This window comes from Neofelis nebulosa, chromosome 5 (genome assembly GCF_028018385.1).
Source record: "Neofelis nebulosa isolate mNeoNeb1 chromosome 5, mNeoNeb1.pri, whole genome shotgun sequence".
NCBI lineage: Eukaryota > Metazoa > Chordata > Mammalia > Carnivora > Felidae > Neofelis > Neofelis nebulosa.
Genome location: NC_080786.1, coordinates 93,838,164 through 93,865,604, shown reverse-complemented (window position 1 = coordinate 93,865,604; position 27,441 = coordinate 93,838,164). Strand labels below are relative to the sequence as shown.

General features: G+C 40.3%; 1 protein-coding gene across 2 annotated transcripts; it reads right to left on the bottom strand.

Moving 5' to 3' along the window:
• Positions 1-36: 36 nt before the first annotated feature.
• CD80 (CD80 molecule) lies at positions 37-27,354 on the bottom strand. 2 transcript variants are annotated; one of them, XM_058731309.1, is made up of 7 exons: positions 26,149-27,350; positions 24,575-24,682; positions 14,698-15,015; positions 9,643-9,924; positions 5,128-5,232; positions 4,185-4,295; positions 37-1,646 (listed from the first exon to the last, which is right to left on the bottom strand). In XM_058731309.1, exons 2-6 carry the CDS (start codon positions 24,672-24,674, stop codon positions 4,222-4,224), a joined length of 879 nt encoding a protein of 292 aa, XP_058587292.1. In that variant the 5' UTR covers positions 24,675-24,682; positions 26,149-27,350; the 3' UTR covers positions 37-1,646; positions 4,185-4,221. The 2 variants fall into 2 exon arrangements, with proteins under 2 accessions (XP_058587292.1, XP_058587291.1); XM_058731308.1 differs by lacking the exons at positions 37-1,646; positions 4,185-4,295 and having other exon boundaries at positions 4,333-5,232; positions 26,149-27,354.
• Between the last annotated feature and the right edge of the window lie 87 nt (positions 27,355-27,441).

Genomic DNA, 27,441 nt, shown 5'->3' with positions numbered 1-27,441 from the left:
TTTTCTTAATTATCCTATTCATAAATTGCTGACAAATTGGCAGTTAGTCAATCTCTTTATTGCTTTATTCATATACACATATAGATTAAATTCTCCCAACTAGAAATTATAAAACTAGGTGGTTGGTTTTTAAAATAATTTTTTTAGTATCACAAAAATATCAGAATAGAGGTAAAATAACCACTTTTTGAAAAAAATAGTACTGACACATTTATCAAATGTAATAAGTAACAATATAACTTATTTTAAATATAAATAAGCTCTCTTAGGTGTCTTCTGTTTTGTGACTACTTCTTGAGGTCTCCTTTTGATCATGTCTAAGGATTATTAATCTTAACCAAATGCAGCAACTCCCTTTTTTTTTTGTTTTTTTTGCTTAAAGTCTTTGTCAGTCTCCTACTTTTATTTCTTCCGTGATTTTCTTCTGAGAGCAACCATTTAAAAGTGTACTTCTGTTTCTTAGACTATATAGCATAATTCAGTCCTTTTATAGCTACCAAAATTAAATGTTTTAAATCTAGCCATATTTGAGATACTTGGTCAACTTGCTATCCAACTTCAAATTTTCAAATGAGAATATCTGCCTCCAGCTTAAGTTAGGACCAAGGACCACTTCCTGGTCCACTGAGTTGTGGAAGGCAACGTCAGAGAAAGGGGAGTCATGATTAAGTAACACAAGAGTAGCAGTTTGCCACTTCTTTTCAATTCTCTGCTGATGTCAGAAGGATCAGAAACGCCAAGGAGGAAAAGCCACTTTAGTGATCTGAGGAAGCTCTATGGAATGCTACTTTCATTACCTCAATTTCTAAAGATAGCTTACTGTTTAGTAATACACAATAAAAACCTATCTCATTTTAAATGAGAACTTTCTCATAAATATTTTATAAATGAGGTTAAACAACATGAAGCCATTTAAGGAGATTATCAGTCCAATATGAACCAGTAGGATGTGACTATCCCTCTCCAACCTGGCTATTGTTTTGAAGTGTATAAGTCATTCATCTTACACATCACAGGATATTAGTTTTGGATAGGTCTTTCTCCAGAACCTGATAGAGAAGTGGGAGAGCAACAGAGGAGAGCACAAAGGAAAATGAAATACTGGCTACACATAGACAATGTTCCATCATCCTCATATTAGTATACATACCAGCATACTACCCACACATTAGCATCAGATTGCTTTTTACAACATAAAGTCCTCCAGTGTTGCGTCAGATCAAGTCCATAAAGTTGGCCTGACATTGAACAAATTCTTTTTCCAGAAACGTTGTGACTGGTGTGTATGTATATATACACCAGTTAATACCACAGACCCAGACTGATGATGGAAAAGAGCACCAGACACAGGAAATCTGGGTTCTGGCTCTGGCCTTGATCATTCAGGTCACCTCCTGGGCCTTGATGTCCTTGTCATTAACAAGTATTTTCAAATGTCTCTTCCAGGCTCAAGCAATTCTGTGTTTCTAAATTCTTTGACCAAGCCTACCAGAGCTACTAATGTTCCCACTGTATCCCACTAGTCACTTTCTGCAGAGCCACTGAAATGAAGAGGCTCCTAGAAAACAGATACATGAAGTACAAGGTGGGATAATCCTGGCCATCTGAGGAAATTCAAAGAGGTCAATCTAAGATGGAGGTGGGACCTGAGGAAACAAACAAATAAAATACTTTAAACCCTAAATCCCCAAAGGAAGGAAACATTTTAAAATTTTATATTTTTTATCACATAGGTGCTCCCAAATTGAGGGGGCATTGTAGATATTAATCTTGATGGCTAAAGAATATAAAGGGAAGTCTGAATTATGGGAGAATTTAGGACAAGTCTGGCAATTTTTGATACATGAAATGTCAGACAAATATTAAGCACCAGTTATCAAACAACCAAACTATTGATCAAGGCAATACTCTTCTACCTATGAGGCAAACAGACATATCAGGCATGGTTGTTCTCAATAAGCCTACAATTTAGTAAAGAATATAAGACACAGCATGTGAAAATAAACCCGGGATGGAATGTGATGTGCTCAAGATAGCACTGCTACAGCAGTTCAAAGGCATTGTTGCTTGAACTGGGCAAGATGGCCATGTAGAAGACTGGACCCATGGCTTCAATATGAGGTATCAGCCAACTGAGCAGAAGACTGTTAATAAGGGAAGTCAGGAAAGCTCTAGGTAATCACAAAACTGAGGGGGACATCCTGGACAGAGCATCCTAAAGCAGTTGTAAAGAAAACAGGATAGGAAACTGAGAGACTATTGTGGGGAAATGTGTATAGGCTGCTATGGTGTGAAAGGAACTGGAGCTTAATGCCCAGTTTGAGTTCTGGCTTTGCTCCTTGCCTGCCCGACCTTGGGAAAATCACTCAGCCTGGGGGAGGGTGCCTCAGGTTTCTTTCCTATAAAATGGATGTAAAGAACTTGCTCATAGAGATTTTTATAAGACTAAAATGAAATAATGCTTTTGTAAAACAAAACCTATTATATAAATCTCAGGTGTTGTGTTTAATTTCCTTTTGTTTAAAGGTAACTCCATAGACTCTTGTTTCTTTTTTTCCCCCCTGTGAAAACATCTTTATTTCTTCAATGATAGTAACACTATAGAAAGTTACATTCATACTAATAGCCCAAAGGCACCAGCCTATTTCAGAGAGGTTCATACATTGCATAGAAGACTAGATTCAGTGAATTCATGGGCCTTCTCACTAGCTTACAACTATGCATTTTCTGCTATTCTTGTTTCATCTTTCCCTATGCCTACCCAAATTTTAATTTCTTCAGAGAATTTTAAATCCTAGGTAGCACATCATTTTATGTGCAGATGCTTGAGTATGTATGTATTTCTCATAGGTGATGCTTATGTTAGCATAATTACAGCATTATCATATCTAACAAGATTAATAAACAATTCATTAACATCTAACATACAGATGGTGTTCAATTTTCTCCAATTACCTAAAAAATGTATTTTGACAATTGGCTTGTTTGAATCACAGAGTAAACAAGAAACAAATGTTACTTTTCATTCATATGTCTCAGGTTTCTTTTGATCTATAACACTCCTTTCTATGCCATTTATTTGTTGAAGAAATTGGGTCATTTGTCTTATAATTTCTCACATCCTGGATTTGGCTGACTCTATCTTCATGGTGTCTTCAACATGGTTTTTTTATTTTCTGCCATATTTCCTGCAAGTTCACAGTTAATGATTCAGCAGAGAGACTCGCATTTCTTATACTTTTTCACCCTAACTTCGTAAGTCAAAATGGAACTGTTTATGGAGGCTATCAACCACCCTGGATCTGGTATCAGTCTCTTGGATTCTAATGTTTCTCTTACTGAAAAGAACTGGGTAGTTTAGGATAATACAAAATTGATGTAAGTTAATACTGTGACTCAAAAAAAGCTGATGCTGTGTTAGGCTTCCTTAACATAAAGAACATTTCAGATCCCAGATAGTAATTTTCTCATTGTATGTAGAATTAGACCATATCTAAAGTCCTGGACTCCATTTGTTGACATTTAGTGTATTCACATGAAGCTTCTGGAACTACTACATGGAGAACAGTTGAAAGAACTGAGAATGTTTATACTAAAGAGATCGACTGAAATGTGGAAAGTTCAAAGTCTTGAAACTTTTCGAGGCATGGGCGGGGGGGTCTCTTCTGAGTTTTTAAGTGGGAAAAATGACATGGAGAAGTGATTATGAAATTTAGCTCTGTCACTGGGTTAGTAGGATGGCTCTATAAGAGGCAGGGAGACCAAAGAGGATGTTACTGAGGTGGTACAGAGTGACCAGTAAGTGACCCCAATCAGTGTCCATCAGTGAAGGATACAGGGGAAAAGGAATGATCAGCACAAGGGGTTGGGCCAGGAATATTCAAGATGCACTTAAAGTAGTGTTTTATAGGTAATGAAAGACACTGAGTTGACTGACAAGAGGGAGACATTTCAACATGGCAGAATGGTACAGCAGAGAAAGAGGTTATACAATAAGCAAGTCGTATGTGGGGAGAAGAGATGCCAATCACCTGTTTAGAGTAACCTGAATTAGGTTTTTAATTCAGGTTCGTAGTAGTAGGTGAAAGAGCTTAAATTTGGTGCTGAGAGGAAGAAAGCGCTGTGCCTCATAATCCATGTATCTCATATATTCCACCCTAGTAGAGAAGAGCTAAAGAGGCTACCTCCAGACGCTCTGCTCATACAGTGGTTCTGCAGAATCTATGTAGACAGGTGAGATCTTTTCCATTTCCGCGCTCTCCCCATTTCTCTTTGTCTCCACCTTGCAGCAGGTCCTTGAAAACAAGCACAAACAATAAAGATTTAGATAGGTTAGTTTCCCTTAAATGGTGCCCATATATCTCAGCAAGCGTTTGCTGGGTTAGAACTAGGTCAGTGGTTCTTAAACCAGGGAGATTTCTAACCACCCCCTCCCCCCACACCCTCCCCGGGACATTTGTAATGTAACAGGGACATTTTTGGTTGTCACAACTGGGGCAGGGGTGCTACTGGCATATAGTGAGTAGAGCCTAGAGATGCTGCTAAATATGCTACGATGCACAGAACAGAACCCTAAAACAAAGAATTATCTGGCCCCAAATGTCAGTAGTATTAAGAATGGGAAATCCTGAACTAGAGGGGTAAGGCTGGGCAGTCTGTATCAAAATCATCCTTGAGCCCACCAGACCTTTTTATCCTACCTGTGGGATGAGTCTTAGCCCCAAACCTTGGCATTCTGACTTTTCTCCAATTGAAAATCAAAGATTAGAATATCACTTTGCATCAGAAATGTTTTCAAATTAGTTAGCAGGCCTCAGCGTCTCCAAGAATATATAAAGTTAGGGGGGAAAATAAAATGACTAAACTAGAATGTGTCTTGAGGGGAGTGATTGCTCATACTTGTAACTCCAGTGCCTAGTAGAGAACGGGGCACATAGTAGGTGTCCGAGAAACGTCTATCCAGTGGATGAACAGAACTTGGTGAGACACGTAAATGAGACACTAAAGTTTCCATAAAACGGGAGGAGGGTATAACCGAGGCTAAAACCTCAGAGAGACGCTGACCCATACTGATGGAGTTTGGGCTTCCAGGAATCAAGGTCAGAATGATAGTACAATAGTACTTACTGTGGACTAGGCATCTTAAGGTAAGTGCAGTGATCACAACAATCCCACTTACTACTGAGCTCAGGATAATGATCCAGAGCTGATTATTAGAAGGCTGTGGCTCTGCTGTGGAGGGAAAAGAAGAGTGTCAGCTCTCATGTGTTTCCACCTGCCATATTCTATGCCTCTTATGTTGACACAACTATAGAGTATTTCACTGCTTTCTCTGCTCATCCACTGTGCAGCTGCTAGCATTTTTCTTGCGTAACTCTTTGATCGGACACATATTTGTGGGCAACTAATATCCAGATGTCAGATATCAAATGTGAAAAAGACATTTTGGAAGTTGCATTTACTGAGTTAAATTGACATGAAAAAGATTCTAAGGAGATACTTTAACAGCATTCTTGTCTTTATATCTCATTTTTATAGCTGATATAACTATGTGTTATTAATAATTACTTGACATCATGTTCTAGATATGCCTTATTTTTCTTTTTCTAGATCTGTCATGCCTTTTCCCTTTCTCTCAGCACATTCTCTTAACACACACACACACACACACACACACACACACACACACCTCACAGTGGCTGCCTAAAGCTACAGGAGCTCTTTTGCATTTATTTTCAGATACACATTTAATTTTCACTGTCCAGCCTAGAGCTTCTGGACGGATAGAAGAGGCATAGCAAAGAACTAAGAGTAGCTGTGGTTTGGTATTAGGTGGGGTCATCCTGGAGGGGAGCTCTGCAAACCAGCTAGCAGCTGTAGAACACAGAACAGAGAGAACAGGGGGACACAGGGAACAATGTGGGTGGAGAGAAGACAGGGATGTGGGACTGCTGTCTGTCCCTGCTGATCAGGAGCAGTAGCTACATTGTTTATTCTTTAGTAGTTAGCAATGGCATCTAGAAAGGACAGGGACACAAAAGAAATATTAGCAGCTCATCTGACTTCTCTGGAATAGTTTACAAATCAATATTGAACATTTGCTAACTTTTTGCTTTTTCATTTTTCTGATTACCACGGCTTGAGGATAAATGTTGGTCTTCAGCTTATTCTCTTCAGCATGTGGCCCAGTTGAAGCCTCCTCCTCCTTGGACTTCTATGACACCACCTTCTTCTCCTTCTGTTTGTTCCGACTCCGTTTCCTTTGCAGGCTCTTCCTCCTCTTGTTCTTCAAATACCGTTGCTCTCATGGTTCCATCTGTGGTCCCATTCTCCTGTCTCTGGCCCCAGTCTTCCTGGGTGATCTCATCCACACCCCAGATTTAAAATATCATCTGATTTCTAAATCTGCATATCATAGTTCTGATCTCATTTCTGAACTCCAGATTTGAATTTCCAGCTGCCAACTAGATGGCTGGATGCTAGCATTTCCACCTGATTTAAACTGAACTCAATATATTCTTTCCAAAGCATATCTTCCACCTATATTCACCCATCTCAGTGAACAGCAACACCATTAGTTACCTAAATAAGAGTAAAGGCTTCTTTTTGTGCTCACTTCCCAGTAGGTTCCCATGGACTTTCTATTCTGTATTCAGGATACCTCTGCAATTGGTTCCTTTCCCCAAAATCTCATGCAGCAACTGCCTTAGTTCAGGTTTTTCTTCTCGCCCACCTTAGTAGTCTACATTTGGTCTCTTTGCCTCTGGTTTCCTAGGCTCTAATAATAACTACACATTCTGCCCCAGTAATCATTCTAAAATGCACATTTGATTATAGTGCTCCTGCCACTTAGACACTAGGTAACTTTGGTTTTCTTTAGATTGCATGAAGATGCGTGATTACCAGGATTGGCCTCAAACGACCAGAATGACAGGGGGCTCTCTGGTTATTATCCTGGGAGTCTAAAAGTTTCAGATTCCGACTCACTCCTGGCTTCCACTCAGAAGGAAGGCCACTTCCCATCCATCCTCAAGCCTCAGGCAGCCTAGAAAGAGGATGTTTGTTTGAGAGAAAAAAGGAGGAACTAGTCACGGCAAACTGGCTCTGTCATGATGCCAGTTAGGAACCTAGTACATGTGCCACAGAGCAGACTCAGAACCCTAACTGCAGAGTTATGTGAGACATCTACACGTGCTTATCAGACACACCATGAGTGGGATGCCCTGATTTACCCCCTTCCACAAACCTATGTGCCTTCCACTGTATCAAGGGTTAACCAATTTGGCAGATCCAGACTCAAAGAATCATGGACCCAATCTGTTTCATTAATAAATGTGTGTGTGTTTTTCATTAATAAATTAATGAATTTAATAAATAAATAAATTTTAATTTATTTAATAAATTTTAACTAATAAATTAATTAACTTTTATTTTATTTTTTTATTTTAGAGAGAGAGCGAGCTTGCGAGCAGGGGAGAGGGGCAGAGGGAGAAAGAAAGAATCTTAAGCAGGCTCCACGCTAAGTGTTAAGCATGACATGCGTCCTCAAACCTATGACCCTGGGATCATGACCTAAGCCAAAGTCAAGAGTTGGACACTCAACTGACTAAGCTACCCAGGTGCCCCTGGGTGTTTTATTTATTTATTTATTTTTTTGAGTGGGTACTTATATAGTAAAGCTTCACTCACATTGACTTATAACATTTCTATGAACTGTATGCCTAATTTTTGTTTGTTTATGCAGTCAGCCCTTGACCAGCCACAAATACATTATTTGCTTTTGACTCTTAATGATGACTATAGTTCAATAAATGAGATTTAAAGTATTGATATACTAAAGCTCTCTGACCATCAAGGCTAGTATCTATCAAGATGCTTAATAGCTGATAACTACTTAATAAAGATTGAATGAACAAAGAAATGAACAAACACATGTACTTAATCATCTTTCCATTAATTGTTGTAACTGTAGACCAAAGAGGGTAAAGACCTAGTATTTTTCATTAGACTGAAAAGGGATACTGTTCATCCTTAGCTTGAAGGAAGAATTGAGAGAAGGCATATTAGGGAAAAGATGATAAAGCTGGGTGGTCTAAATCATCTTTAAATAGCAGCTCCATCCTTTTATTTGAATGGGCTACATTCTGTTTCCTGTAAGTTAGCAAATTACAGGCCAAACCTGGCCTACTCCCTCTTTTTTAGAATAAACTTTTGTTGGAACACAGCCATAGCCTTCATTTATGTCTTGTCTATGGCAGCTTCCATGCTGTAAAATTGAGCAAAATTGAGTTGGTGCCAGCCAGAGACCATATGACCTACAAAGACTAAAATATTTACTGAAATATTACTTTTCTGAAAATATTTGCCAATTACTGTCCTAAAATATCATATACATTCATAGTCCAACTATAATGTCCAAAATAAGATAACTGAAGCTATTACTCTTCTGTGGACTACTTACTCCCTACCTTAATCACAATAATCTACAATTGATTAAATAATGATATATTAATAAACTGAAAAGTAATGCTGAATTAATAAGCTATATGATTCAAACCTCAGTTTTATAAATTTTTTAGAACACATAAAAGATGATTGAAAGAAATGAGCTTGGACTATTAATAAAAACATGTCAAAATTTTGTCTGCATTTGAACTAATTTTCCCAGGAAATTTTACTCATTACCTATTGAGAAAAATAATGAATGAGTTCACCTCAAGAAGGAAAGATCTACAGTAAATCTAGCTCATTAGCTAGAATGAGCTACTAGACCATCTAAAATATCTCCTCTATTACAAGTAAAGATAAGAGGAAGACACGCTATACATTATATGTTATACTATGTATTCATGTGCCACTCAGTGTATATGAGATTCAGTATATTGTTTATTACTATGCATCCACAAAACATATCATTAGGAGTGGGCTCAGGGGGTGAGGGAGAGGCCTGCTGGTCTTCCATATAATCAGCCATAGAAGTTAGACACTTATTTCAAGAATCTGAGTTCTGTAATAACCTACTAAGGGTTTAACATGCATAAATTGATACAAGCCCAGCTTTTCCTATTTTATATTTTCAAATGATTTCACCTCTTGGGGACAGAAAATTCTGTATGTTTACTACCTGAAGGGTAAAGTATTTGGTCATGGTGTTTGGGCAAAAATGACCTTCTTTTCAGGCATTGTCCTCAAGTACCTTGTCATTTACCTTCTTTACCAGACTTGGTTCTGAATGAACCAGTAGTTCTTAAAAGGCACATTCACCCACAAAAGACAATTATTTGACACCATGGGACAATGGGAAGGAGGTACCCAAAAAGAAAGCACCAAAGCCCTAATGGCAAGTCCAAAGAAGGACAAATTTTAGTGCTTCCGATATCAACACTATTGTTATAATGACTTCCTAAGCTGACCACTTGATATTTGGATGTCTCAATTTTAGAAAGTTTATTTTAAAAACAATTAGTCTAGTAACATTATGGTCACACGTTATACAGTGACCTTAAGTCACCATAACATTTGTGGGTCTAAAAATACTACAGGAAATGCTATCAAAGTCAGTATGCATAATTCTACAATGTATCTGGCTATTTTCTTTTTAGATTTTACATAGTAGAAACTCCCCAGAACTATGTTACTTACATTTTTGCCAGTTGAAGATCTGTGATACTATTAAGTTTCCGTACTTGACAAGACACAGGAAGCTATGGTTGTTTGTCATATTGAAATCCAGTTCACTGCTAATAGTGTAGAGCTCAGTTTCAGGATCTTGGGAAACTGTTGTGTTGACGGCATTTAATTCTTCTTCATTTTCCAACCAGGAGAGGTGAGGCTTTGGAAAACCTCCAGAAGTTAAGCACATTATCCTTTTGATGTTATGAGATGGATTTCCAAGATCAGTTATACTAGGGACAGGGAAGTCAGCTGAAGAAAGAACAAGGATGTAAGTACATATTGTCATGTATTGGGGGTGGGGTGGGAGAAGTGAGGTTGTTGGTTTTTTAAAAAATAAATTATATGGTTTTAATAAGAATAATAAAATGAGATATAATTTACAACTTCCCACAAATCATTAATACTTCTGTATGATCCAAAGATTAACTTTGGTTTGAATTGGGTATAACAATTCTTCATCACTTTTTTTTAAAGATCTCTACACCCCTTGTGGGACTCGAACTCATGACCCTGAGATCAAGAGCCACATGCTCTTCCGACTGAACCAGCCAGGCACCCCAATTCTTCATCACTTTTGATGGAGGTAGGAGACCACTTATAGAAAGAAGTAGATTTATATGAATAGGTATAGACATAGTATTTGCGTTTGTAAGAAGTGAAGCGAAAAATAATAGACAACATTTATTGAACTCTTAATGTTTTTTAGGTCTGGACACTCTCTCATTTCATCTCTACAACAACCCTAGGAGGCAGGTATACATCAAGAAAGACCAAATATCAGCAATTTCATATGATTTAACCTAATTTACATTTTATAAATAATCAGATTGAGGTTGAGAGAAATCATGAGTAAGTGGCAAAACTGGGGTATCAATTCAAATTTTTCTGATACCAGAACCTTCCTTTTCTTCCTCTTCTCTTCTCTTGCCTGCTTTTTCTTCTCTTTTCCTTTCCTGCCTTTCTTTTCTTCCCTTTCTTCCTAATATTTGAGGTAGATAAAATGGCTCTTTTATTGATCTATTTACTAATTAATACTGTAAAAAATACCCGCGAAAGCCAGCACATCCAACTTGAAAGCCAGCACATTGACTGTAACTTATGCAAATCTGGTTGTATGGTCACGCCTTTGTTGTCTCCCTATTTCCCACACTTGAGATAACCACTACTCTAAATTTTCTTTAGCATGCCCTTACTTTTTCAAAAGTAGTCTTTAATAAGATAAACCTCTGTCCAAATTGTACAACACTGAGCCTGTGATCTCAACCACTATACTTTGCTGACTCCCTTGCTGTTCTGATATGTGTTACAAGGACAGAAGAGACTTCCTAGCATTCCTCTGAGATACTTGAGGCACTCTTTCATTTGTATATTTGACTCCCAATATGATACAAAAGCATATACAAAACAAAGCATGGTGAAATGACTGCAGAGAACATGGGAGAAAGCTCCTTTACCCGTTTTCTTCCTTATTCTTAGGCCTAAAGAAATTTATACTTCTCAGCCTGAATGTGGGGAACCAAGCCCTAGATACTTCATCCCATCCATACAGTTAGTTTTCTTTTCACAATTTGGAGTTCCACAAAGAGGTGTAGTATAGCATAATAGTAATCAACAGCAGGTTTTTTTTTTTTTTTTTTTTTTAAGAGTTTATTTAGAAAGTATCATTGGGATGCCTGGGTGGCTCAGTCGATTAAGCGTCCGACTCTTGATATCAGCTCAGGTCTTGATCTCAGGGTCATGATTTCAAGCTCCGCATGGGCATTGGGCTCTGTGCTGGGTGTGACGCCTACTTAAAAAAAAAAAAAAAAAAAAGTATCACAATGTAAACAAATTGTACCACTTGGATTTTCTTTTAATACAAGACAAACAATGCAAAACTGAAGCCACTCATGAAGACTGTGCTTCTCCAGAAAGTTGGGGTTTTTGAAAAGACCATCTGTGAACCATACATGATTACTAAAGATTCCTTTAAGGCACAGACTGGCCAAGATCCAACAGCAAGCTTTAAAACCAGTTTTGCCCTTTAACCCTGGGCCAATCGCTTAACCACTTTCGGTTTTACTTTGCTCATCTGTAAGATGGGGATAATAACACTTGCCTTCCAGGGTTGTAAGCATTAAATGACATCATTAATATAAATCATAAAGCACAGAGCCTGACACACAGGAAATCAGTTAATAGACTGACTTAGGTGGGTCTCAAATTTGCCCTCTTAGATGAGCTCCCTCGTTTATATCAAGTTGCTCAGGGGAAAACTTCCCAAACCACCTGGCAGAACTGTGAATAATAAGAGAAAGGGGAAGTTATGTCAAGTGATTAGAATTGCCAGGAAAAAGAAAAGCTTGCATTTGGTTGGAGGTGAAGTCACCTTTTTTGAATCAACTCTGTCTCTAAATTAAGTTTGACATTTTCCTGAACCATTTTTAGTTTGACATTTCTACTTCTTAAATTTATCTTATAAGATGAGATCATTACAATGGTAGCTGACATCAAGAATATTCCCTTTGTAGGGCACATGGGTGGCTCAGTCTGTGGAGCATGCAACTCTTGATCTTGAGGTTGTAAGTTCAAGGCCCAAGTTGGGTGTAGAGGTTACTTAAAATCTTAAAAAAAAAAAAAAAAAAAGAATATTCCCTTTATTTCTTATAACATCATTGTTATGTGTTTTAACCTGGAATAACAAATCCAAGTAACTCATATCCTAAATTATGATTCATGTTCATTTCTGCATGCTGCTTTTCTGAGAGATACTTAACCACAAGAATATTAAAAATATTCTATCTATTAAAAACCATCTTTGCAAGGTCTGGCTAGGCTTAGAACAGCCTCAGCTATCTCCTATCGCTTCAGGGAGGTAATCCATATCAAGTAATAGTACTTAAGGCCTTGCAAGACTGTGAACTATCAAAGAATTACTCCTTTGTATCTCATTTTAATGAATTAACCCATGTTTTCACCAATCTTAATGGGCAGGGTAAAAATATCTTACTGGAAGAAGAGGTGCACATATGTTAGAAAGCTAAAAATCTGTTATCCTAGTTAATCTGTTAACTAGTATAGCTATTTCCTCCAAATGCTGGTTAATGGAGGCTTTTATATACTGCTATGCTGATATAATATCATTTTGCAATCTTAGGCAAATGTAGAGAAACCAACTTGTCCTGGTTAGCCTGAGATTTTCCCAGGTTTGGCACTGAAAACCTCACGTTTGAGGAAAATTCTCAGTCTTAGGCAAAGTGGGACAGTGATCACCCTAGTCAAACAAGTGATTATTTAATTTCTTGTTTCTCAAACTGTGGTCCATACCATACAGGCATCACTGTGCCATACCGTACCATACAGTAGCCAAATAGGCATCACTTGGTAGTCTGTTGGCGCAGAATTGAAGATCCAACCCCAGACCTACTGAATTTGACTCTGCGTTTTAATAAGATCTCCAAGTGATTCATAGGAACCTTAACATTTGAGAAGCACTGCTCTGAGATGGAAAAATCAGAATTGATTGGTTCTGAGTCAAATGAAGCAAGTGAAGCTTCCCTTTTTGTCTTCCCCTTTCTGACTTTGGTGCCTACCATGGCACCCCCTCCCGGCCCTTTTGAGGCCCCTAGCACTCTCATGTTGCCTTCTTGGCTGTCCTTGGTCTCCTGCTGTAGTCTTGCACTCCCTGAGACTCTGACTCTTTTCCCTCTTGGGTTTTATTCTTCATCCTTCTATCAAAATGCACCTTTTGGGATGAGCACTGGGTGTTGTATGGAAACCAATTTGACAATAAATTTCATATATTGAAAAAAAATTTAAAAAAATGTACATAGTCCTAAGTCAACTTCCCATTAGGTATTCCATTAGAGGAAGGACTATAGCCAATGTGTTAACTAATACAGGTTAATATGTTTGTGGTGCTACCTCCTCCCCAGGTAAAGCATTTTCATTTTTAACAGAGATCTCATAGGGGGAAAAGTGCTGAAACTAAGCAGGAGCAGCAATAATGGTGGGGATTCTCAGAATCAATGCAGGTTAGAATTTTGGAGAAGGTGGGCTTTGAAGAACACCTAAAATCACACCCCTATATAATTATTGCTGTCTTCATGAGTAGGGAGTACAGAGTGAGGTTTAAGATAATTCTATACAACTGGCTCACTTCCTAAGCTTTAAGTGTGATTTGGGTGCTAAAGTGAAAGATTCAAAATAGCTGCAGACTGCAGAGAAGAATAGTGAAGAATTTGCCAAGGATCCACTTACATGATCTGTTATCAAGGTTAATGATTATCTTTCATTAAGTAATAGGTTTAGTTTCCACTAAAGGCCCAAGTGTCCAGGAAAAAAAAGAAATGTGTTTGAATTTCAAGTATGAGGGAATGGTCAAGGGCTGTAATTTCTCAGCAAGGGGCTCAGGCTATATTAGTATCCTCTAGAACTACCACCTGTGATAAACGCAAGATTCCTTCCTATCCAAGAAATGCTTGCCTTCACGATAGACGTATAAGTAGGACTTTGATTTATGAATTTTCTTCCCTGCCACATAAATTATGTATCCAATCCTCTAATGTCTAACTTTGTAGGAATAACCATTAGATGTGAGCCTCAAATATAATAATAAATATAAATAATATAATAGCCATAGTAATAGGCATTCAAATACTATTTGAAAGATATTTATGCCTGCATTGTTCTTATACCTTTCAATATACTTTCACAAGAATATATTACTGGAGCAAGAGCAGTTAATAGTACAGCTACATCAAATCAAAGTGTCCCCTTATGATTCAGAAGGCACTTCAGGATGACTGCCATGAATGTGGACTGTCAAAATGCAAGAAATACACACTAATCAATATTTCCAGAATGTCTTGAGAGATCAGTTAGGGTTTATTGTAACATTACAGACTTACTTAACCCTAAATGCAGATACATCCCTCCTTGGTAACATTTTCAATGTTTCAATACTCCTAAATCAATAGGAGTATGTCTTTAAGGGCATCAACAGTCTGCCAGTTTATAGTAAATCAGAAAAATCCCACTGACCTCTGACCAATAACATCACCGAAGTCAGGTGTTTCACTTTGTAAGACCCTTTTTCAATCTTTTGAATGATACAGGTGTATTTGCCATTGTCTGACAGGCGCAGAGCCATGATCACAATGGAGTGGTTATTGGTGACATCAGTGAATGTGCGGTTCTTGTACTTGGGCCACACTTGCACTTTGCCAGACATGACAGCCAACACCATTTCATCATCCTTTTGCCAATAGATTCGAATTTCCGTCAGTTCTTTGGTGGAAATGTTGTAATCACAGGATAGTACTGCTACTTCTTCCACTGTCTTGTTCACCTGGATGATACCTAAGGAGAGGCAGAAAGAAAAGATTTTGTATTTATTAAATACGGACTCCTGCACAAGCAGGAATTCAGGGTTGTCAATAACAAAACTCAAGGTGTTGTACCTAGTGACTAAGCATGATCGGAGAACTCAGTTTGGTTTTGATCATTTTGGTCCCCAGAGCTATTTTTTTTATTGTGGTTTAAAAATGTAAAATAGCAATCCCCATCAAAATAACACCAGCATTCTTCACAGAGCTAGAACAAACAATTCTAAAAAGTGTATGGAACCACAAAAGACCCTGAATAGCCAAAGTAATATTGAAGAAGAAGACCAAAGCTGGAGGCATCATAATCCCAGACTTTAGCCTCTACTACAAAGCTGTAATCATCAAGACAGTATGGTACTGACACAAAAACAGACACTTAGATCAATGGAATAGAATAGAGAACTCAGAAATGGACCCACAAACATATGGCCAATTAATCTCTGACAAAGCAGGAAAGAATATCCAATGGAATAAATACAGTCTCTTCAGCAAGTGGTGCTGGGAAAACTGGACAGCAACATGCAGAAAAATGAACCTGGACCACATTCTTACACCATACGCAAAAGTAAACTCAAAATGGATAAGAGACCTAAACATAAGACAGGAAGCCATCAAAATCCTCAAGGAGAAAGCAGGCAAAAACCTCTCTGACCTTGGCCTCAGCAACTTCTTACTCAACATGTCTCTGGAGGCAAGGGAAACAAAAGCAAAAATTAACTACTGGGACCTCATCAAAATAAAAAGCTTCTGCACAGCAAAGGGAACAATCAGCAAAACTAAAAGGCGACCAACAGAATGGGAGAAGATATTTGCAAATGACATATCAGATAAAGGGTTAGTATCCAAAATCTACAAAGAACTTCTCAAACTCAACACCCAAAAAACAAATAATCCAGTGAAGAAATGGGCAAAAGACATGAATAGACACTTTTCCAAAGAAGACATCCAGATGGCCAACCGACACATGAAAAAATGCTCAACATCACTCATCATCAGGGAAATACAAATCAAAACCATAATGAGATACCATCTCACACCTGTCAGAATGGCTAACATTAACAACTCAGGCAACAACAGATGTCGGCAAGGATGCGGAGAAAGAGGATCTCTTTTGCACTGCTGGTGGGAATGCAAACTGATGCAGCCACTCGGGAAAACAGTATGGAGGTTCCTCAAAAAATTAAAACTAGAACTACCCTATGACCCAGCAACTGCACTACTAGGTATTTACCAAGGAATACAGGTGTGCTGCTTTGAAGGGGCACAAGCACCCCAATGTTTATAGCAGCACTATCGACAATAGCCAAAGTATGGAAAGAGCCCAAATTTCCATTGAGGGATGAATGGATAAAGAAGATGTGGTTTATATATACAATGGAGTATTACTCAGCAATCAAAAGGAATGAAATCTAGGGGTGCCTGGGTGGCTCAGTTGGTTGAGCGTCCGACTTCAGCTCAGGTCATGATCTCATGCACCGTGAGTTCGAGCCCCGCATCGGGCTCTGTGCTGACAGCTCAGAGCCTGGAGCCCGCTTCAGATTCTGTGTCTCCCCCTCTCTCTGCCCCTCCCCTGCTCATGCTCGGTCTCTCTCTGTCTCAAAAATAAATAAAAACATTTTAAAAAATTAAAAAAAAAAAAGGAATGAAATCTTGCCATTTGCAACTATGTGGATGGAACTAGAAGGTATTATGCTAAGTGAAATTAGCCAGTCAGATAAAGACAAATATCATATGACTTCACTCATATGAGGAATTTAAGATACAAAACAGATGAACATAAAGGAAGGGAAGCAAAAATAATATAAAAACAGGGAGGGGGACAAAACATAAGAGACTCTTAAATATAGAGAACAAACAGAGGGTTACTGGAGGGGTTGTCGGAGGGGGCATGGGCTAAATGGGTAAGGGGTTTAAGGAATCTACTCCTGAAATTATTGTTGTACCATATGCTAACTAACTTGGATGTAAATTAAAAAATAAATAAGTTCTTAAAAAATAAAATAATGTAAACTATACCATCTTAACCATTTTTAAGTGTACAGTTTAGTAGTATTAGGTATATTCACATTGTTGTGAAACAGAGCTCCAGAACTTTTCATCTTGCAAATCTGGAACTCTGTATGCATTTCTTTTTTTTTTTTTTTACCTCTTGGTAACCACCACTTAATGTTCTGTTTCTATGAATTTGACTACTTTAGATACTGCATATAACTGGAATCATATAGTATTTTCTTTTTGTGACTGGCTTATTTCACTTAGCATAGTGTCCTCAAGTATCATCCATGTTTTAGCATGTACCAGAATCTCTTCCCTTTTTAAGGAATAATAAGATAATGATAATATTCCATCATATGTATATACTCCATTTTCTTTTCCATTCATCTGTCGATGGACAGTGAGGGAGAAGGTCCACTAGTCCCAGAAAAAGGAGGACTTTAGGCAACCTAGCATATGAATGCTAAGTATGGGTACACAATGTACTCAGCCCAATGAGGAATATGGAAATCATTGGACTGTGAGATCTTAAAAGGACTTCCATGTCAGTTCATTTTGGTTGTCTTATTTATAGGTGAGAAAACTAAGCCCAGAAGAGGAAGCTGCCCCTGTTTCACACTTTCTGGCCCAGACCTTTCAGGCCACTCTCCTTGTTTATTGGTTTCCCCAACTTTAGGCCCCGGTTCCAGGATTAAGTAGGCCAACACTGCCCACACCCCCAGCCAGACCCCACCATTGAACATTTTTGCTTTGAGAAGCACAGTCATTTTTGTTCCAGGCCTGGAATGAACTCATGACTTCAGGCTGAATTGACTCCCCTCATTTCCACCAGACAAGGTTAGTGTGCACCCCCCCCCCCAGACTATTTCTATCCTTTTCAGCAATGCTAAATGGATCTATATCCGGTCCTTGTCTTTTCAGCTATCCGCAATCCATGTGACAGTTACCCTATTAGAGGGTCCCATTTAAAACATTCTGCCCATTTTCCCATCAGTATATTCCAGAAATACCAACATTTCAGTATCCAAACTCCACCTTTTTGTTAGCTCCTAAGCGTTTATCAGTAGCACCAAACTCCCCTGGCAGACTATATTTTCTGATTTTTTTGGTTCAGAAGGCATGGCCGTTCTTCCTATGCTACGCTTGACCTACAAGCAGAGTCCCCCAAGCCCAAGCTCTTTCACTAGCCACTCCCTCCCCCACCAATGCTATCATGTCCCCTATCCCCCAGAGCCACCTGGCATCCCCTGGGGAGGCCCTGTCAAAGGATCCAGTCTCCAGTCCCTCTCTCTTCTTAGATAGCATGATCATGGAGCACGAGCACCTCTCTACCTCAACAGCTGTTCTTCAGGCCTTCATCAGATTGGACATGGGCCCCCCACAGCATTAGGAAGTAAGTTTTTTAATGGCGGGTATCTTCAGAGCAGTGTGAGGAAACTCCCAATGATCTCAGGCACCCCTTTTGGCAATTGCACAGAACACTGCCACCCCCAGCTTTAGGGAACATAACTGAGAAAGTGAAGAAATGAAAAGATATACTTCAGAGGAGCACATAATAGATAAATAACCTGAGTTCTTTTTTTGTCTAATGTTTATTTATTTGGGGGAGGGGGTGCGCAGCGTGAGTGGGGGTGGGGCAGAGAGAGAAAATCCCAGGCAGGCTTCAGGCTGTCAGCACAGAGCCCGATGTAGGGCTCGGACCCCCAAAATCGTGAGATCATGACCTGAGCCGAGATCAAAAGCTGGACGGTCAACCGACTGAGCCACCCAGGCGCGGCAACCTGAGCTCTTTTGAGAAAGATACAGCAGAGGGCACCTGGGTGGCTCAGTCAGTTAAGGGTCTGTTGGCTTTTGGTTTTGGCTCAGGTCATGATAATGCTTTGTGAGTTCAAGGTCCGCTTTGGGCTCTGTGCTGACAGTGAAGAGACTGCTTGGGATTCTCTCTCTCTCCCTCTGCCCCTCCCCCACATGCATGCACACACACTCTCTCTCTTTCTGTCTCTCAAAATAAATAAATAAATAAACTTTATATTAAAAAAATACAGCAGAAGCAAACTGGTATGTAGGAGCATCAACTACGGATTCCTACTGACTTGGATTCTAGTCCCAGCTCAGCCACTTGCTGATTAATCCAATTCCTCATCAGTAAAAAGTATGTAATACCTACCTCTCAGAATCACTGTAAAATTAAATTCAATTAAATGATATAAATGGAAAAGTCCCTAGTACATGGCAGGTCTTCTATAAGACTTTCCTTTCCTTCCCCAACTCTTGCTCCCAACTTCTACCCTGTGGTCCTTTCATTTCACTCAGGGGTTATGTCAGATACATAGGATTCTGGTCTTGCGATTGGCCATTACAGATACCACGACAGAAAGCAGCTCATTCATCTGAGATTCTAAATAGGGTCTTTCCCTATGATCTGTTTGTTCCCACCCGAAAAGAATCCAGGATTTCTAAGTAATTTTTACATGTGGTGACATTAGCAAAAGAGGAATCTCAGGGGCACGTAGATGGCTCAGTCAGTTGAGTGTCTGACTCTTGATTTCAGTTCAGGTCCCAGTTCAGTCCCAGGGTCGTGGGATTGAGCCCTTCAGTGTGGAGCCTGCTTAAGATTCTCTCTTTCTCTCCCTCTGCCCCTTTCCCTTGCTCACTCTTCCTCTCTCTAAAATAAAAAAATAAAAATAACAAAAATGAAAAAAAGAGGAATCTTAACTGAAAATGAGCTACTTTGACTAATGACTTTTTTTTTAATTAAAAAAAGGGGTTTTTTTGGTTGTTAATTAAGTAGGCTCCACGCCCAATGTGGGGCTTGAACTCACAACCCTGAGATCAAGAGTCATGTGCTCTATTGACTGAGCCAGGCAAGCACCCCTTCAATGATGACTCTTGAGGAGTTTTTGTCCAGCCATCTGAGGAGAAGTGTGGGTGTATCTCTAAAGGTCAGTAACCATCAATGGGATCCTAATGTTCCTATGTGAACTCCTCTCACCACACACTCATGCTGAAGAAGAACCAGACTGAAAAGAGGAACCAAAAATCTTCTGGGCAATTTGGAAATTCCACCAGGACCCAGCTTCCATACTCAGGGCTGCTACATGCAGACAATTAAAAGGTCTCTGAAGTGTTTTGTGTGCTTCAGTGGCTCTGGAGGGGAGAGTCAGGTCCCTGAAATCTGAGTATTACTACCTAAAACCTAGTTGAATTTTGACCTTGCTTCACTATTTTACAGATGGGCACAACAACACTTACCTAACAAAGCGGGCATGAGGATTCTGTGAGGTAACACACAGAAGATGCCTCTGCAGTTGTGGGCATATGACAGGTGTACCATTGCTTCCCCAGACATCCACACAGCCCAGTTCCTCATTTCCCTTTGTCAGGGAGCCCTTCTTTGACTCTCTCTAACCAGTGCCCTCCTCCCAGACCTCATCCATGCTGCTCCTCGTTAGTCCCTTGCCCTGATTTACTTCTCTTCAAGTTTATCTTCAGCAGTAGTTACTTCTGAGGCTATGGGAACGAGGGGTTGTGGGGGGGGGGGCTTTATCTGTTTAGTTTATCATTATATCCACAGAATCTAGAACAGGGACTGGCCCAAAGTAGGCACTCAATAAATATTTACTGAATGCATGACTAGACATTAGGAGATGAGATCTGCTTCCATCGGTTTTTGCACATTAGAATCATAACCTCGGACAAATTGGTTCCTTGGGAATCTCTACAAAAGGGGCATAATACATTCTCTACTAAAACTTTACATAATTATCACGGGGATTATATGAAGTAAATCATATAATACCCAGATGTAAAAGTGCTAAGTTAATTGTAACACACTATACAGAAATTTTAAACTTAATTTTCTGTCATTTCCTTAATTAACTTTCCTGTCATATGCAGCATGTGATTTATTGAATCACACCCAGGACAGGCCAGAATCACTGTGGTAACTGGCTGACATCCGGACTGAGCCAAGTGTCCACAGCTGGGCAGAACAGATTAAATCCCCATGTGTTGGGCTGTATGTTAGCTCACTGGGACTTGAGAGTCCTTTTTAAGTAAAGATGTTCCCTAACTCTAAAGGAAACACACTAAATTTAGAAAGAATGGAAAATATAGAAACACCTAAAAGTCATCTATAACCCCACCATCTAGAGATTTACTGCTAATGGTCTGTGTATATCCTTCCAATGGAAGTGACCTTTGGGGACACTTCTAAGTACTTTTCATGAAGGGAACCAGCACACCTGGGGCTCCTGTTGGCCTTGGGCTTGGTGCTGGGAACACAAGGGGGAGAAGTATCTGCTCTCCAGCAGGTAACAGACTTCAGACTTGTTACCTGATTTTTTCCATTGCTCCTGACTTTCTCTCCTCTTGAGACCCAGCCTATGCACTCTGTATAAAGTCTGACCCTTTTGTGTCTCTAAACAGTACTTAAATCTTTAAAAAGCTCAGGGACATTGAATATCAGAGTTCTCACAGCAAGAACTGTGACTTCTAGGATGCTTGGCCAGCAGCGCTCAGACAATACATGACAGGAAGAGTGTCTGTGGTGCATTGAGGGCATTCTTTTCCCTGTGGCTCAGTTTTCCTCATGCCATAAACTTACGGGAAACACCTTTCTTATGTCCGTGGCCCACTCCTACCAAAGGCCTCTCCACTCCCCTTAGAGCTGTGCTTCCCTGAAGATATCCCACCTCAGAGAAAGCTGCCTGACAAGGTCAGCCCCTCTGAAAGCGACCGTGTTAGATCCTCTGCCTTATAAATACCAGTTTCTGGGGGTGCCTGGGTGTCTCAGTTGGTTAAGCATTTGACTTCGGCTCAGGTCATGATCTCACGGTTTGTGAGTTTGAGTCCTGCGTCAGGCTCTGTGCTGACAACTCAGAGTCTGGAGCCTGCTTTGGATTCTGTGTCTGCCTCTCTCTCTGTCCCTCCCCTGCTTGCACTCTGTATGTCTCTCAGAAATAAAATAAACATTAAAAAAATTTTAAAATAAATACATACATACATACATACATACATACATACATACCAGTTTCTGGAGTACATGAGTTTTTAGTTTTGCCTCCACAGACCAAACCAGAAGTGGAGAGGAGTTCAGCTGGCCCCTCCCTTTTCAGGACAAAGAGGTCACCTGTCCTGGGCAGCAACGGCTGGGGGTGGGTGGTAGTGCAGCTTCCTGGACCAGACCAGGAGAGGAAGGTGGGTGCCAAATCCCTTTCCCTGAAGCAAAGGCCTCCATAAGTCTTGCCTCCCACAGGACATGCTCAGCTCCTAGCTGCACCCGGTCTGGCAAACTCTCCCTGATTCTACATCACACACACCCTCCGATTCCCCCATCTCCCTCTGACTCCAGTCTCTTCATCAAAGCTGTCTATAACAGCCTCCTGACAGGTTTCACACAATCGCTCTGTCAGCCCTACAAGCCATTCTTTCTGCTCTAGCAACACCTTTTTTTTTTTTAACGTCATTTCAGAACTTTACTACTCAAACTGAAGGGCTGTGGCCCAACAGTGTCGGTATCACCTGACTGCTTGTTAAAAAATGCAGAATCTCAGGCCCCTCCCTGACCCACCTAGGCAGAAACTGTATTTTTCAAAAAAATATACAGACTTTATTTTAGAGCAGTTTTAGGTTCATAGCAAAATGAATAGAAAGTACAGAGAGTTCCTGTATACTCCATCTTGTCCATGCACACAGCTTCCCCTACCATCAACATCCTATGCCAGAGGGTACATTTGTGACAATCAATGAACACACATTAACACATTATCACCAAAGTCTGCACTTTACTTTAGGGATCATTCTTGACACTATACATCCTATGGGTTTTGACAAACGTAAAACGACATGTACCCACCATTACAGTATCATACTGAGTCTTTTCACTGCCCTAAAAATCTCCTGCTTTTGACAAGGCCCCCGGGTGATTGATATGTATCATCGAGGTGTGAGCAGCACTGGTATAGACCATGTCACAACTCCTTAAAACACTTCCATGGCTTCCCAGTATGCTCTAAATAACATTCAGATTCCTGACCATGGCCTTCAAGCCCCATGGAATCTGGTCCCTGCCTCCGCCTGCCCCAACACCAGCCGCTTTCACTTTCCTGCTCCTTTGTTTCCTCCACATGCTGCTCTCCCACCTTCACCCAGATCTCCCTCACCACTCTCTCCTGGCAGAGGAAGACATTGCTTGTTGCTCATACATTCATTTGAGTGATTCTTTGATTGATTTTCACGTTCTTCCTAATGACTATAACTTCCATGAAGACAACAGCCTCACCAATTTTGCTCGCAACTTGTCCCCAGGACCAAGAAAAGTCTCCTGTACATAGGAGATGCTCAATATTTGTTGAATTAATAAATGAGTAAACAAAAGGAAGACTGCTTGTGCCAGACTCATCCTTACCTTTGTGCCTTTGTCTGTGCTGTTGTCCTACTCAGAATTCTCTCATCATTGCCCATCCTCCACCAGAAGCCTGCCCAGCTGCCCCAGCCCTCCCTGGTCATAGGCTCTTACAGTCAGAACCAGGCCCTTCACTGCTCTTTACTTGCCTGTGGGTTACTTTTGCCTTCTCCAACTAACACACTCAAATCTCTTAGAGGACAGGATTCTCAGGCACAGTTTTTAAGTACATAGTAGGTGTTCAAGCATGAGAAGTTCATGGATTTGTTTGTTGACTCAGTACAGCAACAAAGAAATCTGGCTGTAGCTATAGGACAAAGTGCTTTCCTAAATATTTTTCTTTAGCTCAAAGATCATCTCCTTCCACTTGCCTCTAATTTTCCTGCTATAATTGCTAAAACTCTGGTTTTAATTTTATATTCTCCTTTTCATTGGTTCCTCCACACACACATATTTCCAGGAAGCCTGTATAAGTTTCCTTCTAAGTATCTTTAAACTCTTTAGACTCCCCAGGAGACTAGAGGGTGCTCCCCTAACTTACCAGAAGAAAACTGTAATTGTTGGAAAGGTCATATAACTGCCAAATATATATATATAATATCTGATGCATAAATTGTGAAACTTAAGTCACAGTTCTCTTGATTCAGCAACCATGTGAAATAGCAAAATTTCCAGCCCAGGACAGAAAATATATGACGACCACCACTGCGGGCCAGTAATCCATGTGCCCAAACTCCTCTCCCCATCCATCTGCCTCCTTCCCTCACACTTAGATATTCTGGGTGATGCCTGCAGTGCAGACATGCTTTAAGTTAGCAGCTTTTAAGACCTTTTAAGGACCTTTGATGTCAGGCTCTTTGCAAACGGGCAAACCATGCTGAAGCCAGATTCTTCTCTTTACTTTGGGGAAACCAGGTAGTATGCTGTTCAGCAGAAAGAAGATATTTTGTTTGGATTTTAAAAATAAAGTCAGAACCATCCTTCAGCAGGATGAGCCCTGCTCTTCTCAACAGCCTCCCAAATCCAGCCCCCGAAGGTTAGCTTGCAGGGTGACAGAAGGGGGCAGCACAGAAAACACCACCACCTAAACTTTGAAGCAGCAAACTCAGTCAAGTTCCTGAAAGTTCCTTACCTGAACAGAAGTAAAAAAGACTAGCTAGCATCAAGAGCGGAAAGAGCTTGGGATATGGGTGCTTCAGTAGTGGTGTTTTCCACTTTGCTGCGTGATCCATGGCTTTTGCTGCGTAGGGTAGAGAATGAAAACAATTTCAAACCAAGTTAGACATGGGTAACTCCCAGCAAGCACAAGGCAGGAGCAGAAGACAATTCAATCGTCTCATATAGAGGGTTCTCCTGTGATGTTTGCAAAACACACCATGAATGGTGTACCTGGGTCTCCAAACTCCTGAATATAAAAGGTTGTGGGTTTATTTTCAAACCTGGAAAGGAAAAAGAGTCACCCAGGAAGGAAGGTCGGCCTAGTATGGGTTGTAAAACTCCCTAGTTGCCTGCCTGAAATGAGTCGGCGATCTTAATCTGAGAAACTTCTAAAGCAGACAATCTTGTGGGAAAAGCAAAGGTTGGGGGAACTCCAAGGAGGTAACCCTGCCTTGTACATGTTCCCCAAACTAACCACAGCTCTCCCATAGAATGGCTCTGTTTATGGAGATGATTAAGACTTTGGGTAAAAGCACAGAGAACTACAGGGCAGTCAATATCGGTTAGCCAAAGTTCTGGTGTTCTTCAAAACATACCAAGAAACACAAAATATCGGTGAGGGCATAGTTTGTCCAAGGCAGTACTTAAGTTACGAAAGTACTTCCTTCTCAATACATTAACATATACATATACGTGTATATATATATACATATATATACATATGTGTATATATATGTGTATATATATGTATATATATGTATATATAAAAACAAAGACATGTCTTAAAGGGGTAGAGGATCTGAATCAACAGATTCAGATAGAAAACAGATTCAGATAGAAAAATTTATCAGTAGAAAGGGAAAAGACATATTGCAAATATGACTTAGTTATATTATGTACTATAATGTGAGTAAGCTGACTTTTTTCAGTAAATATATCAAAATTTAGAACTGAAATAGAATGCTGTGCTTCAATGTGATCTTCTGAGGTTGCCACCACAGACATAGTCCAATGCTACCCAGAGGACATTTGGGCCTCCTCTTTGGGAACCACCCCAGAGGTCATTTTCCAGCCACCCTTGATTGTTTTATTAGCCACACTCCATTTTAACCAGGATTAGCTTGGATTCATTTATTCACCAGAATTTTATGAGCCATAATTCTGGTGATGATTCTCCAACTGTGCTGGGAAGCCTCAGCCTCCTATGGGAATGAGACCCCGGCAGGCTCCTTTGGAAATAGGTATGCATCTTGGAGATAGGAGTGATGGTATGTTTGTTTAAAAAGCAGTCAGATTGGGGTGCCTGGGTGGTTCAGTTGGTTAACGGTCTGACTCTTGGTTTGGGCTCAGGTCATGACCTCACAGTTTGTGAGTTCGAATCCTGCATCAGGCTCTGCACTGGCAGTGCGGAACCTGCTTGGGATTCTCTCTTTCCTGCTCCCTCTCTCAAAATAAATAAGTAAACTTAAGAAAAAAAAAAGCAGTCATGTTATTGGTAACTATTCCTACCAAGCTATCCCACGTTAAGATAATATTAAATGTACTTACCTGCTGAAAAACAATTGCTCTTTTTCTCTTGTGTTAAAAAAATCAAAGGATGAGGCCCCAGTTCTGAGATGTTCTTTTCTTGCTGTCTCCAAAATAATGGCAAGTTTCTCAGTTTTTCTTTGGGTGATATATCTTCCAACTTCCTTTTACTCCCTAGAAGATCTGATGTTCTTCACCAGAAATGTTTAAGTCACAGCAAGGGATGGGTAGGGTGCTATGTATGATTTGAGGAAGCTTGCTCAGCTTTCCCTTTTTATCAGCATCTCCTCAGAGGGTGTGGCCTAGACCAACCACACAGCCCCTCCCTCACTACCTCACACAAACCAGTAGTCTCAAGGGGAGAGAAGACTGCATTGGGCAGCCTGGGGGAGCCATTGGCTTTGGCGGTAGACAGACTGTGAGCTTTGTGGGCCAGTTTTTTCTGTGTCGGTCTCAAGTTTTGTTTTAGCACCCAGAGTTACCCCTCTCTACTCATGGCCCTGCCACTGCAGGAGTGGGCCATCTACCTCATATATAGTGGCCACTTTTTGGAGAGTGCTGGGCTCAACAGGCCACCCTTAACTGCACTCCCACCCCTCCACCTCAGCTACCTTCACAGAAGAGACTTCCGGCAGCCATGCTGGACAGGATTGCAGTTACTGTAGCCATGGTTGAGGGCACCTCAGATGAGCACAGTGATAGAACCAAGGGGTAGGATGAAGAAGGTTTTAGTACACACCCACCCCTTCTGTTTCAATCAGCCTTCTACCCCTGTATAGAATTCTGGAGCATTCTGTAGGTAAACAGCTGACTCATGCTGGTGCAGCCGACCTGTTTTGCACATTTCACAGTTTGCTTCTGCCCCTGGAGCTTCTCTGTTGCTTTGGCATGGGGTACCATGGCAAGTTTTGTGCTTGAACATGTGCAGCCTGGGAATTTGGGGGTAGTTAGTGCCCGTGGGGCTACTTCTTGACCAGAGGGGGTTGGAAGCTGACAGTTTCCAGGTGGAGAGTTCTAGGAGACATTTCACGAGGTTCTCCCGAAGGTCCCAGTGGGGTTGAGTACCAGTTGCCTGCAGCAAAAGCCAACGTGGTAAAGCACCCTTGTACTGGCTTTTCTTTCTTTCCTGTCTCAATTTCCCTGTCCTACACCACTGGACTACATTCCCAATAAACTAGGCCTTTTTTTCCAGCTTTGCTTTCTGCAGAATCTAGGGTAAGGCAGGAGGGATACTCTTTCTTTTCTCTTCTTTTCTTTTCTTTCTTTCTTTCTTTCTTTCTTTCTTTCTTTCTTTCTTTCTTTCTTTCTTTCTTT

What these genes read in the sequence shown, in the direction of transcription:
- CD80 (XM_058731308.1), bottom strand. Translation starts at nt 24,674, where the DNA reads ATGGATCACGCAGCAAAGTGGAAAACACCACTACTGAAGCACCCATAT. An exon ending in GGTGATGTTATTGGTCAGAG is followed by an intron (nt 9,925 to 14,697) that starts GTCAGTGGGATT and finishes TTCTTTCTTCAG; the next exon opens with CTGACTTCCCTGTCCCTAGT. An exon ending in GATCTTCAACTGGCAAAAAT is followed by an intron (nt 5,233 to 9,642) that starts GTAAGTAACATA and finishes TTCCCTCCACAG; the next exon opens with CAGAGCCACAGCCTTCTAAT.